General features: G+C 44.7%; 1 protein-coding gene across 1 annotated transcript in view; it reads left to right on the forward strand.

Moving 5' to 3' along the window:
* LOC139751404 (glucose dehydrogenase [FAD, quinone]-like) overlaps positions 1-16,465 on the forward strand; it is a 112,623-nt gene that overhangs the window by 51,057 nt on the left and 45,101 nt on the right. The window contains 1 exon segment of the mRNA XM_071666791.1: positions 14,828-15,017. Coding sequence (XP_071522892.1) covers positions 14,828-15,017 — 190 coding nt within the window.

Genomic DNA, 16,465 nt, shown 5'->3' on the forward strand with positions numbered 1-16,465 from the left:
TAGCAAATGATCTTGGTGTTAAGGTAGTGATCTTGGAGGCTAGCTAATGATCTTGGCGTCAAGGTAGTAGTGATCTTGGAGGCTAGCTAATGATCTTGGCGTCAAGGTAATAGTGATTTTGGAGTCTATGTAATGATCTTAACGTCCAGGTAATAATTTTGGAGGCTAAGAATTAATCTTTGTGTCTAGTGAGTGATTTTGGAGGTTAGATAATTATCTTGGCGCCAGGTAATTATTTTGTAGGCTAGGCAATGATCTTGGCGTTAAGGTAGTGATCTTGGAGGCTAGCTAATGATCTTGGAGTTAAGGTAGTGATCTTGGAGGCTAGCTAATGATCTTGGTGTCATGGTAGTGATCTTGGAGGCTCGCTAATAATCGAGGTGTTAAGGTAGTGATCTTGGAGGCTAGCTAATAATCTAGGTGTTAAGGTAGTGATCTTGGAGGCTAGCTAATGATCTTGCCGTTAAGGTAGTGATCTTGGAGGCTAGCTAATGATCTTGGTGTCATGGTAGTGATCTTGGAGGCTCGCTAATAATCTAGGTGTTAAGGTAGTGATCTTGGAGGCTAGCTAATAATCTAGGTGTTAAGGTAGTGATCTTGGAGGCTAGCTAATAATCTTGGCGTTAAGGTAGTGATCGTGGAGGTTAGCTAATGATCTTGGAGTTAAGGTAGTGATCTTGGAGGCTAGCTAATGATCTTGGCGTCAAGGTAGTAGTGATCTTGGAGGCTAGCTAATGATCTTGGCGTCAAGGTAATAGTGATTTTGGAGTCTATGTAATGATCTTAACGTCCAGGTAATAATTTTGGAGGCTAAGAGATAATCTTTGTTTCCAGTGAGTGATTTTGGAGGTTAGATAATTATCTTGGCGCCAGGTAATTATTTTGTAGGCTAGGTAATGATCTTTGCGTCCAGATAGTTATTTTGAAGGCTAAGTGATGATTTTGGCTCCAGGTAGTGATTTTAAAGGTCAGGTAATGATCTTTGCTTCCAGGTACTGATCTTGGAGGCTAGCTAATGATCTTGGTGTTAAGGTAGTGATCTTGGAGGCTAGTTAATGATCATGGCGTCTAGGTAGCAATTTTGAAGGCTAGGTAATAATCTTTATGGCAGATAACAATTTAGGAACCAAGTAATATTCTTTGGAGGCTAGGTAATGACCTGGTCGTCCAGGTTATGACTTTGGAAGCCAGGTAATTATCTTGGCGTCCAACTAGTAATTCAGAAGGCTAGGTAACGATTTTGAAGGCTAGGTGATAATCTTGGCCCCAGGCAGTGATTTTGAAGTCTAGCTAATAAGCTTTCGTCCAGGTAATGATTTTGAAGGCTAGGTAACGATCTTGTCGTTAGGTAATGATCTTGGAGGCTAGGTAATGATCTTGGCGTCAGGTAATGATCTTGGAGGCCAGGTAATAATTTTGGCGCCAGGTAATGATTTTGTAGGCTCGGTAATGATCTTGGCGGCAGGTAATGATCATTCGTCCTGGGAGTGATGTTCCTGAGTGTGCAGTGATCGTAGTGACCAAGTGTACTGCTGATGATGTTATCCAACACAACAGAGGGGCGGGAGCTACCCTACCAGGAACTTAAGTCTGGCTGGGCGTCAGGGGAGAAACCTACGATAAAATTATCATACAATTATTCTTAATCATGTGATGTTATTGCTCAGTCTATGCTACAGATGGGGCGTACAGGAGTTCTTTAAGACGTAGTTGAAAAGTAGTAGTAGTAGTAGCAGCAGTAGTAGTAGTAGTAGTAGTAGTAGTAGTAGTAGTAGTAGTAGTAGTAGTAGTAGTAGTAGTAGTAGCAGCAGTAGTAGTAGTAGTAGTAGTAGTAGTAGTAGTAGTAGTAGTAGTAGTAGCAGCAGTAGTAGTAGTAGTAGTAGTAGTAGTAGTAGTAGTAGCAGCAGTAGTAGTAGTAGTAGTAGTAGTAGCAGCAGTAGTAGTAGTAGTAGTAGTAGTAGTAGTAGTAGTAGTAGTAGTAGTAGTTACAGTAGCAGTAGAGATTAGGGAGCGAATGTAAAAACAGCGACGACTGTTCCAGGCAAAGGTGGTGCAGGATTCATGGGTTCGAAATCTCATTTGTATATAACGTAGCACACTGAACTTTGTCTTGCCGGCTCAGGGGATGGATCTCTTGAGGGCGTGTGTTTGATGCATATTGATACCGATAATAAGTATCAAGATTTAACTCCGTCATTCGAGAAGTTCATGTTTTCCAGTATGGTAACTGTCCACCACTGATGGGTAAGGAAAGGACGAGTCTTTCCGTGGTAGTTCCTCGCTGTTTCAGGACATGATTCTCATCACCGCCTCAGGTTGCTAGCAACACACACTTCCTGTGTGCAGTGGAAATTGTGCCCCAGTAGGGACTCCTGCATTCCGTTCCTCCTTACCAAGACGGATGTTCCACAATTAACCCTTTTTCCTGGGAGTAATTACTCTTTTTTTATTTTCCCATTACTTTCTCCGAGTTCGAGCAACCTGCGGACGTCATACTTGCGTTAAAAGTGTGATCTTCCCCATTGTCTCACCGCCGACCCTTTGGCCCTACCTCCGTAGTCAACTGTCTCCACGGAATTTCCTTATCTATGAGGATATTATTATTGCCCAACCTGTTGCACAGCGAGGCATCCGAGTGTTTCCAGTTCCTTGTAGGGTGAGTCCGGTCTGCTGGCTCCCGCACCCGGCAGTGGCAGGGTCGGAGTCGGGCACTGGGTGAGATGACGGAATATTATTAGCCTAGAACTAAATTCTCCAATATGACTGCAAACCTCATGGATTTTCCTGTGATTTCCTGATGGTTCTTGAAAGGTTCTCGTGGTGGGACCAGCAGGATTTACAGGAGAGGCTGGTCCGAAGTGCGGGCCAGCTGTGGTCCGAGTATGTACCGCGCGGTTCATGTGGTGCTGCCGAGGTCCACACGGAACGGTCCACCACATACCGGAGGTCAAACTGTGGTGAGGAAGTCAACCGTGAGGAGGTCGTTCATTTGCCCGGTGACGGAGGCGTGACCTTCCTCACATATGAGCAACACCGACCGCATCAACCCCCCAGCCATGCTGGGGGGTTCCGTGAGACACGACCCACTGCAGCAGGAGGAAGAGATACTAGGAAATCATGCAATGGAGTGTGCGCAGATTCTGAACTTCAAATACAATGGTTCCCAGTTCGGAAGCGAGAGTGTGATTGTCACATTACCCTCTCTGACCATATTCTGCCGCAGCTGACCAGCAGAAATACTGGAAAACGTGCCTTCGATGTGTGGCATCACTTGATATCCTCACACAGTAGAACTTGTAGTAGGTGGTCGTCCTCCCAGTATGAGGTCAAGGTGGTGGGTGGGTAAGGAAGCTACCAGACTAGTGTGACCAGGTGCGGCCGCCAGACCTGATCCTGTTGTGCTATGACTCGTGTGTCTGGCGCCTCACCTCACGCGATCCATCTACCCCGCCATACAGCCCATATCTGAAGGTCAGATTAGTGGCTGGCTGAAGCAACATTTCCGAACAGAAAACCGCCAAGATCAGAGGTTACTGGACCAGGATTTTTTCCTGTGAGGTTACTGCGTCCAGTGTTGACGGACGCAAGTTCCATTAACTGCGCAAGAAGATGGCTATCTTTTATAGTTTAGGTGCATCTTCCAGACTTAGAGAGAACTATTGCGGGAGCTGAAGTTGTCCCTCTCGCAGATGTAAAATTAAGTTCAGGACGTGTTGAGCAGAGAGGGTCCGGCAGTGTGTCCTGCTGATGGCAGGACACAATGCCGCCAAACACTCAACAATTGAACCCAGAACTTCCCTGGAGCCCAAAACCATGACCGCAGATTCCATAGTTCGAGCAAAATATGAATTCATAGCGCGTCTACCTTCGTGTAACTGCCTCACTTTCCTTTTCTCGGGTCAAACCACAACCTCTGACTTTCCTCACAGAAACTGTGGGTATCAGAAGCGACGCAAGTCACTACCGGCTGACCTCCAGCGACTCTTAACCGCAGCGCTCCTGACCCACACACGCCTCGGGCTGCTGGCCTCTCTTGCTGACCTCATCACTCGTGGCGGACGGATACGGAAGTGACACCAGTTTACCGGTGCGGCAGCAGTCGCTCGTCTTGTGACAGCACGGCAGACACTGGTGGATGCGTTCCTTGTAACGTCACGCCAGAAAAGTTATCTTTCACGTGACATCAAGCCCGTCGCTACGGAGCTGCGCCAACTGCGTGTGCCACCTTCGTACTGTGTCCCCAGCTCGTGCTCGCCACGTCCTAGAGTTACTGCTTTGCAGCCTACACGTGTGGCACCAGCTCGTTACAACACTTCTCAGGCACTCAAACCGTTCCTCCCAGTTTTCTTCCTCATGATCTCAGCTTCTGTTACATCAACGTGTGTTCATTCCTTCATCTGTAGTTTAAGAGCACCACAGAGACCACTCATGCAAGTGGAAGCACAGCATATCAGTGGACCCCTGATACTTAGCATCAGTGATTTGGCTCAGCAAAGCGTGGCTTATACATCTTTCTTTCTAAGATAAAAAAAAAAAATAATAGCAGGGAGGGGGGACTATGAAGATTTGGAAATATGTGGCGCTAATTAACTTAAAAGTAGGGAAACACCTGCAGAAGTCAAATGAACCTCTAAAATCTTCTTTATGACTTACTTCAGCAGCCGAACTTTATCACTTTTCTATGTTATAGGGAAAGAGACGTGAATGTTGTCTGCTCGTGTTTACATTCAAGTGCCGGAAGTTCTGGACGCTGTGCGCGTTTGCTTCCACACAAATACGACAGCGAACGCGACCACCTGTAGCGAACATCCTTCACCATGCCCCACTACCACGCCATGCCTCACTACCATATCACGTCCTAACACCATGCCATGCCACACTACCAAGCCACACCCTAGCGCTACGTCGTGCCCCACTACCAGTGGCCTGTTCACGGCCTACCACCGTGTCATGCATGAATGACCTTTCTCCGCCACGTAGGCCCTGCAACTCTCGCACAGTGTCACAAGAGAGAGAAAGTGGTGGCCAATTCGACCTCGCGCGGTCAGCGGATGTCAGCCAACCACCGCTAGCGATACTATCAACTTGTCAGCGTAACGTCAGCACTCGGCTGGCGAATCTGTTAGCAGAGGATCTTGTTGTGTTATGAGCTGACAGTGTTGGTGGAACCTGCATTTCAGAAATTTCTTCAAATGACTTAGAATGAATAATCCAGGTGGATATGAGTGGATGATTTGTATGAAACTGATTGAGAATGAATTTCCTAAGCACGAATTAAGGGGAGATACATTGTCTGAGTTTATCGTACGAACGATTTGCGAATGACTGTGTGTACAGATGTCCCGGCAAACATGTACACTTGGTCAGCCAAAATCTCAGAAATAACTGACATGTCATTTTACTCTTGCATGTTATGTTTTGTGTAAGATCTAATAGTTAGTGGAGATATTCAAGTTGGGGGAGGGGAAGGGGGGAATAGCACCTTGACCTTTGTACTTTGACATTTAGGTCATAAAGTTCTCACGCAAAAACACATTTCAGTCACTATAAAAGATGAGGCTCAGTTCTAATAATATTCAGAACTCAAGTAGCTTACCAGCGCAGTTAAAACATGATGTTTGGGATCATTTCAACGATAACAATAAATGTATACATATCTCTCTCAATCCTTCATATGCATAATATTGGTTATTTCAGGTCAAAATACGGATCTGCAAAAACCTGTCAAAAAGAGAATGTATATTGACGACGGTGACTTTCAGTGTTACAGACTTAACTCTCAGGTGCATCATGACACTTGACGTAGTAGGGACAGTTCATGACCTTAATGTTAGCTTAGCTCACTGATCAGCTCGACTGCTACATTCTACAGCCACAGGCGGATGCACAGCGTAGGATGTGTTGAAGTCTGTGCCTGGAGCAGCTTCATAGTTGGATCTCCAGGAGCAAAATAATCGGCTCAAGGCAAGCCTCTAACACAAGGCACAAAGTTCTCCAGACGATCTGTCATTGGCCCTCTTCTATCCACCAGTCTCCTCCAGCTTTCTCAACTCTGTCTCTTCCTTGTCTGAACTACGACAAATTTTTTCTTGATAATGAGCGAGTCGGATATGTGGACCGACAGCGTCTTTGCTGGGAAGAAACTTGTCAAGCTTCTTGTTCACTTTTGGTGAACATCTCATGTCTGGCAATGGAGACGTCTGATTGGTTGTTGCAACCAAAAAACTGACACAATAAATGCCAGAGCTTCACCACCAACCCTACCACAGCCAATACTTGACACAAAGTGTGGTTCCTTAACATTCACCTCCCTGCATGTCTACATATCATATTTACCGGGTATGATATGGTGCCGCCTCCCGTCATAGCATGAAAGCCATCAGTGGTGTAAATGATTATCTTTCATCTTTTCTTCAAAGCGAGGAACACGGTAGCGTCTTCTGTTTCTTGCTGACCCAAACATTGTCAAGTAAATGCATAAAAAGCTTGAAAACCCGCGCATCTTTACAGGTTAGGCAACTCCTCCGTGGTTGTCAATGTGAGGTAAGACTGAGCTTAGGTGACGACTTGGTATCTGTTGTTACCAACTCCTCTACTGGGTACCAGCTCTTGATGGTCTTCATTTATGGTACCGCCTCAGATAAGACCCCTGCTAGACCAGTTTTGATATCATCTGCCTCTACCCTTCTCAACCACACAACCATCTTATTGTAATGCAATGCTTTTTTTGTGACGTAGCGTTACTGCTGTACCATAAGTCTTATCAAAGCAATAAGGAATCATCTCACCTGGTACAAGGCTTTATAGTCTTTATAGTTCCCCAATGTGTGACGAAGGACCGGCCATCTACTTAACTAACTGTTTCAAATTCCAATGCCATTGTGTTCAGCAAGGACCACACATACGGAGGTAAAGCCAACCCAAGCCGTACGTGTCTTCCCTCCCTGATGTGACACAAACAATATCTTGGTCATTAATGAAATCATATCTTGTCTGGTCGTTGTGTTCTGCATCCTCACCCGCAGTCTGGAGCGCATGACCTCCACCAGAGTAGCTGTAGGAACGTACGGAAGGTCTCTGGAACAACCCGATGTCTATCGGCGCCAGGAGAACTGACCTCCTGCTCCGAAGTGTCGATCGCCACGCCTGACCTGCTATTGCCAGACTCCTGCAGATCAAGTATTGGGATGTCCTCCCAAGAAACAAAATCATGGTTCCCTCTCGATCACTGGAAGGAACCAACTCGCTGGAATCCTAAACTTTCTTCTGTACATCACAATAAGACGAACCTTTTCCGGAGGCATACTTCATGGGTGCCTGCAACCCCCACTTCCATCACACACCATACAGCAGTGATCAAACACTTGCCTCACAGCCTCGATATGTGCACGAGCTTCGGCGCCGGCCAGGGTGTGACCAGACCTCATCATCTCCTCATGCCTCACGATGGTAGATGTTGTTCCCAAGATTCTTCTCTCTAGTAACATCAACGGAGGAGCTTGTGCTGCACCGAGATCACGGATGCCTACTGATCACACTCTCACCGTCAACATCATCATGATCATGGACGACCTGCATAACCATGTTAGAATCATGGTATGTTGACACAGTGTGTGTATCTTGTTGATCACAGGCGTGGCAGAACATGCTGGGTTCCCAGGCAGGCTCCTCCGTCTGGATGTGGTCTTACCTAGCCTCACTACCGCTGGCAAAAAGCTGAACGTATTCTCCAGAATGCTTACCATTTCTCTTGATATTCTATGAACCTAATGTGATGTAATATCCCTCAAACCATTCAGCAACAGCCTCTAATAACAGACTCGTACTCTGTGATAGGTCATGTGCATGGCCCCCTATTTCAGCATTATATCCATGTGCCGATCACTCATGAACCAGTCACAATATCTGCTTTCCCCGACTGGCATTTTGACTGGTTGACGGAAGACTGAGGCTTAGGGATAAACCCGAAATGACAGCCTGGAACTGACTTATGACAGTGTATGGCTGAGCCAATTTATGAAAGCTATTGTTAATCAAGCATACTGGACGTGACGCCACATATATACAAATTGCGTGATGCGGCAGTGTATATACTGAGTCATCACTTGTCTCGGTAATTCTAGGATAAAAATCAAACATGTGAAAGCAGACAATAGGCATGATGCGCACTGGTTTCAGTGTTTACTTGCAGACCACCAGACAAGCTAAGACCCAGTATACAAGTGGTAAGACAGAAACCCAGGATAACAAAAGAACATCTAGAAATATCAGCATCATAGGGCCTTCGTACATACCGTACATATTGTCAGCTACTCAAAAAGATAGAGCTATATCTACACATACATGTAGAGTGTACAAGAAAACAAGTGAGGTACGTACAAATAGCCTTCACGTTCCACTGTGGTCACTGGGTTGATCATAATGCGCCACACTCCCCCGTGCCCCAGTGAACCATCGGAACCCATCCATCCTCCAGGTCACCCGAGGATAACATGAGACAAAATGAAGCTTGATAATAACCAGTTCTACATATTGCCTACATATTGGTGATAGCCTTCAAATCATACTGTAATACCGTCATCTTTCACATGGGCAACCATCTGAAGGTGCAAGTTCTCAACATTAAATGTTATATTTGCTATAATGCCAAGAGTGTTAATACACTGCGGAACAGTTGTAATAACTGGGGATGTTGCAGCATGCTGATGAACGTGTCTTTAAACTTATGCATATTCATCCACGGCGCAGATGTGGCTATGCACATGACCTCCCGAGGACTTGACTCTGCCTTCAGGATGTTAGCTGTTGTATGATCTTAAAGGACAACATTGCCATGATATGCATAGCATCCACCAAAACTAGGTTGAGTACACTCTACTGTGTATCGTTTGTACAAAAGACCATGTCTGACGCAAATCTGTGTACCGTTGACGCATGAGACCACGTCTGACGCAACTCTGTGTACCATTGAAGCAAGAGCCAACGGCTGACGCAAATTTGTGTACCGTTGACGCAAGAGACCATGTCTAACGCAAATCTGTGTACCGTCGACGCAAGAGACCACGTCTGACTCAAATCGGTGTACCGTTGACTCAAGAGACAACGTCTGACGCAAATCTGGGCACCGTTGACGCGAGAGACCACGTCTGACGCAAACCTGTCAACCTGTTTACGTCTAGAGCAGCGGGCGGTGCTGGCTGGCCAAGTGGTAAGGAGCCAACTGTGGTGAGAGAGGAGGGTGTGTTGCTGAGTCACCCACCATCCGCCCTCCACGCTCCCACACACCCACTTGTCACCTGTCTGGAGAGGGTGGTTAATGGACGTACTGGAGGCTGTTGGTCAGGGTGGGGTAATCAATGGTTCAATACCTTACCTCTCACCATGCTGGTAGTGACTAACCGGTTATCATGGTGGAAAACGTCATGGCTCGCCTCCTATCGTTTTCTTTGAGCATTAAGGAAGCGTCCGTTCTTTGTCTCTTCCCGCTTGGCCGCCTTCACAAGTCACCTTTACAACTTGCGACATTACATTACCATAACACTGGTAAAGATAACAATCTGACATGACCTGCGTTCAGCCCTGGAAAGAGAAATACGTAGAACCAACAGCAACACCGGCAACTTCAATCCAATCAGCATCAAGCTGTTTCGAGTCTCAGTGCACCACAGTAGTGCAGGCCGGGCAGGTCATCAGCCGTCGATCACTTCTGAAAGTATCGAGAGACGGGCCGTGGCGTGACCCGTGCAGCGACGGCCATTATCTGTGCACAGTGTCCAAAGATGTCGGACGTGACCCAAATGGAGGCCATTATCTCTGGGTTCCTTAGCGGTGAGGGGCTAAGACAAAGGCTGCTAAATCTGCTATTCTTTGCCTTTCGTATACTGACACAGGCTTTCCCTACGGGGAAAACTGATGGGCTTTTTATACCCTGAACAACTGGTCCGTTACTGACGGGCCACGACGGCTACGTTCATGATGAAGAAGCCTTAGCAAAACCCTCTGACAATTTTTCTTGAATCCGGATTTCCGGATTTACCAGACGCTATACAAGTCGTGTTCAAGTTGCGGTCCCATCGCTGGCGGAGGATAAACATTTTGTAACACACGGCAAAACGTAATCAAGTTATGCTGTCAACATTCGATAAAATGGAGTCAACAAAACGATAGGCCTTAGTAAGTTTTATTCGAGAACAACGAAAAGAGCCGAAGATAAGATAAGGTAACAGTTAAGGCCTTAAGTACTCTTTTCAAAGAGTTAATAGACACAAGGGAATCTGCAGAGGATTGGAGGCTTGCCACTGTAACACCGATGGTCAGCAACAATCGTAACCTCTCCGATATGTGCAGTTGCCAGACGTAAGGAAACTGACACTGAAGCAACACTAAATCATTTACAAGACCACAATTCCATCATCAACTCTCAACACAGTGGCTTTCGACCCACTTGTTCCTCGCTGACAAATCTCACTGAATTATTCACCGATATGATCAACATGTACACGGCGACTTGTAGAAAATATAAGACTTATCTATCACTGTTATTTCAGTCTTATACTAGGAAGGTTGTTCAATGTCAGTCTGTCCCAAAGTAATGTTCCTAAGTCACAGACGACAAAATAAGTGATGCTGAAATCAAGCAAAAATGATCACGAGAAAGCAGTGTACTAACGTCGCTGACACGTCCGTCAAAACGAAGGAATTTGCACATTTTATATTACCTTCTTGTTTCTTATGTTAACTGAGACAGTACGGAAGGCTGAGGCCCTTATCAAGGTACTTCCATTAATGCTATATATATATATATATATATATATATATATATATATATATATATATATATATATATATATATATACATATATTTTTTTTTTTTTTTTTGCTTTGTCGCTGTCTCCCGCGTTTGCGAGGTAGCGCAAGGAAACAGACGAAAGAAATGGCCCAACCCACCCCCATACACATGTATATACATACGTTCACACACGCAAATATACATACCTACACAGCTTTCCATGGTTTACCCCAGACGCTTCACATGCCTTGATTCAATCCACTGACAGCACGTCAACCCTGGTATACCACATCGCTCCAATTTACTCTATTCCTTGCCCTCCTTTCACCCTCCTGCATGTTCAGGCCCCGATCACACAAAATCTTTTTCACTCCATCTTTCCACCTCCAATTTGGTCTCCCTCTTCTCCTCGTTCCCTCTACCTCCGACACATATATCCTCTTGGTCAATCTTTCCTCACTCATTCTCTCCATGTGCCCAAACCATTTCAAAACATCCTCTTCTGCTCTCTCAACCACGCTCTTTTTTTATTATTTATATATATATATATATATATATATATATATATATATATATATATATATATATATATATATATATACACATATATATATACTATTTCTTCTATTCATTATACTTAGTCGCTGTCTCCCCCATTAGCGAGGTAGCGCAAGGAAACACACGAGATAATAGCCCAATCCACCCATATACACATGTATATACATAAACGCCCACACATCCATATATACATACAAACATATGCATATATACATATGTACATATCCATACTTACTGCCTTCATCCATTTCGTCGCCACCCCGCCACACATGAAAATGACAACCCCCTCCCCCCGCGCGCGCGAGAGGTAGCGCTAGGAAAAGACAACAAAGGCCACATTCGTTCACACTCAATCGTCTCTAGCTATCACGTCCAATGCACCGAAACCATAGCTCCCTTTCCACATCTAGGCCCCACAAAACTTTCCATGGTTTACCCCAGACACTTCACATGCCCTGGTTCAATCCACTGACAGCACGTCGACTCCGGTATACCACATCGTTCCAATTCACTCTATTCCTTGCACGCCTTTCACCCTCCTGCATGTTCAGGCCCCGATCACTCAAAATCTTTTTCACTCCATCCTTCCACCTCCAATTTGGTCTCCCACTTCTCCTCGCTCCGTCCACCTTTGACACATATATCCTCTTGGTCAATCTTTCCTCACTCATTCTCTCCATGAGACCAAACCACTTCAAAACACCCTCTTCTTCTCTCTCAACCACACTCTTTTTATTACCACACATCTCTTATCCTATGATTACTTACTCAATCAAACCAAATCACACCACATATTGTCCTCAAACATCTCATTTTCAACACATCCACCCTCATCCGCACAACTCTATCTATAGCCCACGCCTCGCAACCATATAACATTGTTGGAATCATTATTCCTACAAACATACCCATTTTTGCTTTCCGAGATAATGTTCTCGACTTCAACACATTCTTCAATGCTCCCAGAACTTTCGTCCCCTCCCCCACCCTATGATTCACTTCCGCTTCCATGGTTCCATCTGCTGCCAAATCCACTCCTAGATATCCAAAACACTTCACTTCCTCCAGTTTTTCTTCATTCAAACTTACCTCCCAATTGACTTGTCCCTCAACCCTACTGTACCTAATAACCTTGCTCTTATTCACATCTACTCTCAGCTCTCTTCTTTCACACACTTTACCAGACTCAGACACCAGCTTCTGCAGTTTCTCACATGAATCAGCCACCAGCGCTGTATCATCAGCGAACAACAACTGACTCACTTCCCAAGCTCTCTCATCCACAACAGACTGCATACTTGCCCCTCTTTCCAAAACTCTTGCATTCACCTCCCTAACAACCCCATCCATAAACAAATCAAACCATGGAGACATTACACACCCCTGCTGCAAACCAACATTCACTGAGAACCAATCACTTTCCTCTCTTCCTATACGTATATATGCCTTACATCCTCGATAAAAACTTTTCACTGCTTGTAACAACTTGCCTCCCACACCATATATTCTTAATACCTTCCACAGAGCATCTCTATCAACTCGTATCATATGCCTTCTCCAGATCCATAAATGCTACATACTAATCCATTTGCTTTTCTAAGTATTTCTCACATACATTCTTCAAAGCAAACACCTAATCCACACATCCTCTACCACTTCTGAAACCACACTGCTCTTCCCCAATCGGATGTTCTGTACATGCCTTCACCCTCTCAATCAATACCCTCCCATATAATTTACCAGGAATACTTAACAAACTTATACCTCTGTAATTTGAGCATTCACTTTTATCCCCTTTGCCTTTGTGCAATGGCACTACGCAAGCATTCCGCCAATCCTCAGGCACCTCACCATGAATCATACATACATTAAATAACCTTACCAACCAGTCAACAATACAGTCATCCCTTTTTTAATACATTCCACTGCAATACCATCCAAATCCGCTGCCTTGCCGGCTTTCATCTTCCGCAATGCTTTTACTACCTCTTCTCTGTTTACCAAATCATTCTCCCAAACCCTCTCACTTTGCACACCACCTCGACCAAAACACCCTATATCTGCCACTCTATCATCAAACACATTCAACAGTCCTTCAAAATACTCACTCCATCTCCTCCTCACATCACCACTACATGTTATCACCTCCCCATTAGTCCCCTTCACTGACTTTCCCATTTGTCCCCTTGTCTTACGCACTTTATTTACCTCCTTCCAAAATATCTTTTTTATTCTCCCTAAAATTTAATGAAACTCTCTCACCCCAACTCTCATTTGCCCTCTTTTTCACCTCTTGCACCTTTCTCTTGACCTCCTGCCTCTTTCTTTTATACATCTCCCACTCATTTGCATTATTTCCCTGCAAAAATCGTCCAAATGCCTCTCTTTTCTCTTTCACGAATAATCTTACTTCTTTATCCCACCACTCACTGCCTTTTCTAATCTGCTCACCTCCCACGCTTCTCATGTCACAAGCATCTTTTGCGCAAGCCATCACTGCTTCCCTAAATACATCCCATTCCTCCCCCTCTCCCCTTACGTCCTTTGTTCTCACCTTTTTCCATTCTGTCCTCAGTCTCTCCTGGTACTTCCTCACACAAGTCTCCTTCCCAAGCTCACTTACTCTCACCACTCTCTTCACCCAAACATTCTCTCTTCTTTTCTGAAAACCTCTACAAATCTTCACCTTCACCTCCACAAGATAATGATCATTTTATATAGATATATATATATATATATATATATATATATATATATATATATATATATATATATATATTACACGTAATCGCCATCACCCGCGTTAGCGAAGAAGCGCAAGGAAACAGACGAGGAATGGCCCAACTCACCCACATACACATTTATATACATAAAAGCCCACACACGCACATACACATACCTATACATTTCAACGTATACATACATATATATACACATACATATACATATATACACATGTACATATCCATACTTGCTGCCTTCATCCTCGCGCGCGTGCGGGGGGAGGGGGTTGTTATTTCATGTGTGGCGGGGTGGTGACGGGAATGAATAAGGGCAGCAAGTATGAATTATGTACATGTGTGCATATGTATATGTCTGGTATGTATACATATGTATACTTTGAAATGTATTGGCATGTATATGTGCGTGTGTGGACGTGTATGCATGTATGTACATGCGTATGTGGGTGGGTTGGGTCATTCTTTCGTTTGTTTCCTTGCGCTACCTTGCTAACGCGGTAGACAGCGACAAAGTATAATAAATAAATAAAATGAATAAATATATATATATATATATATATATATATATATATATATATATATATATATATATATATATATATATATATATATATATTTATATTCCTGGTTTGTATCTCTCGGGGTTTATAGCAATGTGTGGGATTATTACAAGATATTCTTACTCTCCCACATCTCTTTCTCTCCCCTCCCTCTGACCACCCGTCTCCTTCCCCCACAGAGCAGCCCGGTGCCCCAGGGTCGTGTCCTGGGCGGGTCGTCAGCCATCAATGGCATGCTGTACGTGCGTGGCAACAGGCGCGACTTCGACCACTGGGCCGCCCTGGGCAACCCCGGCTGGGACTACGATTCCGTCCTTCCGTACTTCAGGAAGGCCGAAGACTACAGGGGAGGGCCTCTGCCTGCTACAGGTGAGTGACGCTTCACTGGTCGTGGTAGGGAATGAACACACACACACACACACACACACACACACACACACATACACACTCATTCCCCTTTTATTGTCCTCACTTTGTCTCTAGTGTGTGCAATTGTATGTGTGTTTACTTATTTGTATAGTACGAGCAGAGGCTTTTACACACATGGGACCCCATCTCCTGAACAGTCTCTATCGTCACACGAATTGTTCAGCTTCTGTGCGCTGGTCACATTTACTGTTTCTTCAGTCATCTATTCCGCTCGTCCAACATTTATATCATGAATGTAATTCTTTGCATCTTTCTTAACAAGCTGCTTACTTAATTTCATGTTATGTCCTCTGGTTGGTCTATCGACACATATTTCCAAGAATATTTCATTGTCTTCATCACTGGTTCAGAAACATATAGATGGTGATCAGATCACCCCTCACCCTTCTCTCTTCCATGACAGAAAAATTTAGTCTCTCTAGCTTTTCCCTGTCAATCAGCTCTACTTAATTCCGCCACATTCCTTTTTTTGTCTTCCTTTTGACCTTCTCTATTAGCTATCTGTGCTTCTTTTCAGTGCAACGACCAAACTTAAGAAGCATATTTTCGTTTTGGCCTTTTGCAGGAAGCGGACAGTTGGTTGAATATTATCTGATCCATGAACCTAACTACCCACAGACAGTTGGTCCCTTTAACTATTCTCCTAAGGTAAAACTCTAAAGGCAGGTTAGGGACCATGTCGACTACGAAGTGTGTATCACACAGTTTCCTACAGTTTATCTGCTGCAAGATAATACTTATAACGAGGCCTTTCGCTGTTACTTACCCTCATTACTTAACACTTACTGGAGCTAAATTTCATCGATCACGTAAAAGACCAACTTCGGAGTCTGTCTAAAAAGCTGATGCAATCCTCCTCAGTTTTCGCTTCCCCCATGACCTTTGCCTCGTCTGCACACATATTCAGGTTGGAGTCCATGCCTTTTGGCAAGTCACTCTCGTACATCAAGAAGTACAATGGTCCCAGAAAAGAACCCTACGGCACCCTACTGGTTACCTCAACCCATTTTGAGAAGGCTTTGTTCTGCAGCCTTTGTTCCCTTCCACTAACATAATCTCTCCGTCGAAGGCGTGTCCTCTGTTCTTGCCTGATGACCCAACCTCTTACTCAGCATCCATGTGGCACACTGTCATATGCCATCTGGCACTCCAGATTTAAACAGTCCACCAAGCCTTCGCCACACATGAGCTCCTCTCCCTGAGACCGTGTTGTTTCTAACTAGATGGTTTCTCTTCTGCTGGGAGTCATCCATTTTCATCCTGATTATCTTTTCCAGTACCTTACAGACCACGCTCGTCAGGGAAACTGGTTTGTAGTTCAATGACTCTTCCCGGTTTTATGTCTTATGATAAGAGAGGTATGACAATTGCCCTCTTCCTCCTCCTTG

This window comes from Panulirus ornatus, chromosome 11 (assembly GCF_036320965.1).
Source record: "Panulirus ornatus isolate Po-2019 chromosome 11, ASM3632096v1, whole genome shotgun sequence".
Classification (NCBI taxonomy): Eukaryota; Metazoa; Arthropoda; class Malacostraca; order Decapoda; family Palinuridae; genus Panulirus; species Panulirus ornatus.